Genomic DNA, 3,951 nt, shown 5'->3' on the forward strand with positions numbered 1-3,951 from the left:
TAACACATTAAATAAATATACCTTTATATTCAGTTATACTTAAATTGTCTTTAATATGAAAGTATTTTGTGTATTTATTCATACTGCGCATACTATACTGCAAAGTCACTTGTCAAACTGTTTATCTGTGTAAAGTGTTGCTGCATGATCCTGACCAACACTAAACAGGAAATCCAAAGCTCTTCTACATCATTTCAGACAAACACCATGATGACTCAACCTTGGGGAGGTTTTTATAATGGATGGAAATCTGGGGAAAATCAAGCAAATAATGATCATGTCAGTTTCTGCCTTTTGCCTTCGCACGGCTCCTTATTTTTGATACATGATACAAAGGCAGAACACAGGATCTGACAAATAAGGGTTAAAGGTCAATTTTGAGCTCAATATTTTTCACATACAAATATTTCTTCTTTACAGCAACTAGTTCTAAAATCTTGGGAGCCCCACCCATTATACTTTCGTCTGAACAAAACAGAAACTTTAAAGTAATTTTTCTCAGTTTCACACTTTGGTGAGTTAAGAGCTTTCGTCTTTGCAGGGCTGTATTGAATACTAACATATTTAGCTCATGAGTTTACATTTTATTCATTGTAAACAACAATCATATAAAACAGCTTAATAATAGAAACACGTTCATTGACTCCTTAATAAAAATTTAAATGTTGTGCATCACTAAATTTGATGTTTGACCTGTGTATATATACATCTATAAAATTAAGTACAAATCTGAATTATACAAAAAATGAAAGAAAATATATAAAAACATTAGTAGATGTTACGTGGCAACCATGCAAACAGTGGTATAATATTTGCTTTATTACAACTTCCTTTAGCCATGGGCAGTATATTTATCAGGAAGTGTTGCCATGCTACTTGGTATGAGTTTAATCACAGTTATAAACAATTGCATGCATTCAAAAAGATAAAAAATACTATAGTTTACATTTTCTAGTTGAGAGAAGATAGGAATTCTGGAGCAATTCTGATGAACAAAATCAAAACATGAATATTTTCTTGGTTTCTTTGTAGACAAAACATTAAAACAAAACAAAAGCAGGCACGTAACCTAATCTATGCAACATTTTGATGACTTTTTCACATTCAAAAGTTATAATATTTTGTTCAAACCCATGGATAGTGTTCGACCCATAGAGTAATACTGTCCCCTGGTGTGAAATATAATAAATAATATAACTCAATCCCCCAGCACATACTTTGATAATCTCCTGCTGTGATGCTGTACTCGATTTTGCCATTGAGGCCGGAGTCTTCGTCTGTGGCTTTGACGGTCCAGACTCGGGGTCCCGGCTGCCCCTCTGTCACCTCGAAAGGCCCCTCGTAGGGTCTGGGGAAAGTGGGCGTCACATCGTTTATGTCCAGTACATTCACCAAAACCTGGGGGGAAAGATATTTTGTCAGCCGTTGTGAAGAATGGAGGTACACAACAGCAGTATGCATCACTTGTAATTGGGAATTTAACCGTTAAAACCGTTAATCTGGGGGTTAATGGGGGAACATCTTCTGTTTTAAGCATATCCACAATAATACATTTCTATCAACCATAACAATATCTACTACTAAAATAGGATTAATTTAGTAGAAACCAAGAAATAACTACCTTGTAATGCAAAAAAACAAGTAATATTCTATTTGGTTGGGAGCCTATGAACTTGCATTTACTTTACCAAGCCTATTCTGTTTATTTTAGTTATAAGATATGATACAGTAAAGTGTGGATGTCCTCTTACCGTGGTGCTGGAGGTGAGCCGCAGTCTGAGTATTGGACATTGATCTGTTGCTGTAACGACCAGAGTGTAGTGTCCGTTACTGATCTCATAGTCCAGAGGCTTCACTGCTGTGATCCTCCCCTGAACGAGACACAAACCAGAACTTAACATCTGCGAATACTTTAGTTTTGTTTGCTACAATTAAATATTTTATGGCTTATCACATTTTCCACCTGTCCATATACTTGTACTTGTATTGAGTATAGTTCTAGCCATTGTGATTGTAATTAACTACATTAAAATCATAGTACAAGTACCAATTGTCTCAGTGTGCAGTTTTCTCTATATCCCTAGATTGGCTAGAGCTCAAAATCGTGGTTTAAAATAACTTCAGATTAAACAGGTTTTATGTAAAATATTTATCTAAAATTGTGTAACTAGTACTTTGAGCTGTATTTAAATATAATCTTTATATTTTCACTTAAAAACAAATTTGGCAGCAGTACTTTTTTAGCCGTGTAACTATACTTTTACTGCAAATGTTCAGTACTCTTTCCACCATTGCTACTTCTCCTCTGCACATCTAAAGGTGTGTTTAGTGTTTAGACTTGTTTCTCACCGAGATGCTGTTGATGTTGAAGGTCTGGATGAGGTTTCCCTGGGTGATGGCGTATCTCAGCGTTCCGTTCAGGCCCTCATCCGGATCAATGGCCGTTACCGTGGCGATGGTGGCCCCCACGGTTTCGGGTCCCTCACTCAGGACGGTTTCGTACTCCTCCTCTGGAAACTCAGGGGCGTTATCGTTCTCATCAATAATGCGCACGTAGATGGTGGTTGAAGTCTGCAAGAAAGAATAAAGACTACTACTTTCTACTTCTACTTCATTAAAGTTGCACTATGTAACTTTTGAGAGAAGGATCTGCCACCTGCTTGTGTCTTAAATGTTCCAGATTATGGAATTAAAAGTATCTAGCTCCATGGAGACAAGCAGGTGTTGTCGCCTCACTAAGTTCGTTACCAGTGACACTGAAGGATCGGTCAAATGCAGAGAATAAATTTCCCTACGGGGACAATAAAGTGTACCTTACTTCATTATCATTCTAGTTTTATTACGATTCTATTTGCAAGAACTGTTGTTTAAATTGTAATTTGTGAGCTACTGTGTCCAAGTAATTTCCCTTGTGGATCAATAACATTTGTCTGAGTCTTTATAGCACTAATGCAATTAAAATATGAATGAATGAATGTGTGTTTATTTCGGTAGCATAAGAAGAAATATTATGATATGCATACAAATATTTTTTTACGTGCCTCAAAAACAAAACATAAAAACAAACAAACAAAAAAGTGTAACCCGAAGCCATGGCTTATTACGCCTACCCTTTTTACAGCAGCACTTCGACCCACCAAAGCTTTTTATAAACTAAATTTGTACAGACTATTTTTCAGATGTACAACTTAATCTCCATTATATTTGTTACATATCATTGTTTTGATTTTTTTTTATTGTGAAATAAAGAGTTAATCTTCTTAAGTTCACCCATAAGACCACTCTGTAAAAAACAAAAAGTACTTGAACATTTACCCAGTACTTCCCTGAGAAACAATTTTACTTTTGAACCACAACTGAGTCACTTCCTTGTATATGTAAAGTACTGAAACTACTCTGAACTGCAATTCAAATTACATAAAGAGTAGAATATGGTCAAATCCTGCGTGTCCAGTTCAGCCAGGTTCCTCTCGGGACTGGACTTGGGATGGGAGTTTTAAAGATTGAAATATGCATCAAGGAAATAAAAAATGAAAACAATAACAGAACAAACAGCAAAATAAAAAGTCAACGGTGTTTGTCAAAGTTGCACTGATATCATGTGTATGGCCCTTACTACTGCTTGGATTTTGATTTTAACTTAAAATATACACAATTAAATAAACAACTGTATAAAGAAATGTACAGATTAATTAACAGTGACGCATTAAGATTAAGGAAAAATGCATTTATTTGGCTACAGTTCATTTAAGGGAGTAAGAGTTAACTTCATTTAGACCTAATAAAACTGAGAAAAAAAGCTTTATTTGTCCTCTTTGGTTACATAGCATCACTGTACGAGTTTAAATGCCTCTTTATTAGATCCAGATGTACACGCTTCACTTGTTGGTCGCTGTGGGAGTAAAGAGAGAGAGGCGGGGGCGGGGCCTGTCACTGCGAGTATCACGTTGC

At 35.8% G+C, this 3,951-nt stretch overlaps 1 protein-coding gene across 1 annotated transcript in view; it reads right to left on the reverse strand.

The window, feature by feature from the left end:
• The window catches only part of cdh23 (cadherin-related 23), a 328,046-nt gene that overhangs the window by 25,629 nt on the left and 298,466 nt on the right, over positions 1–3,951 (reverse strand). The window contains exons 39-41 of the mRNA XM_055162881.1: positions 2,350–2,571; positions 1,752–1,871; positions 1,218–1,398 (exon numbers count right to left, since the gene is read on the reverse strand). Coding sequence (XP_055018856.1) covers positions 1,218–1,398; positions 1,752–1,871; positions 2,350–2,571 — 523 coding nt within the window. The remainder of the gene's footprint in view (positions 1–1,217; positions 1,399–1,751; positions 1,872–2,349; positions 2,572–3,951) is intronic.

This window comes from Boleophthalmus pectinirostris, unplaced genomic scaffold (assembly GCF_026225935.1).
Source record: "Boleophthalmus pectinirostris isolate CB_2022bp ecotype Guang Dong unplaced genomic scaffold, ASM2622593v1 HiC_scaffold_5, whole genome shotgun sequence".
NCBI classification, from domain to species: Eukaryota; Metazoa; Chordata; class Actinopteri; order Gobiiformes; family Gobiidae; genus Boleophthalmus; species Boleophthalmus pectinirostris.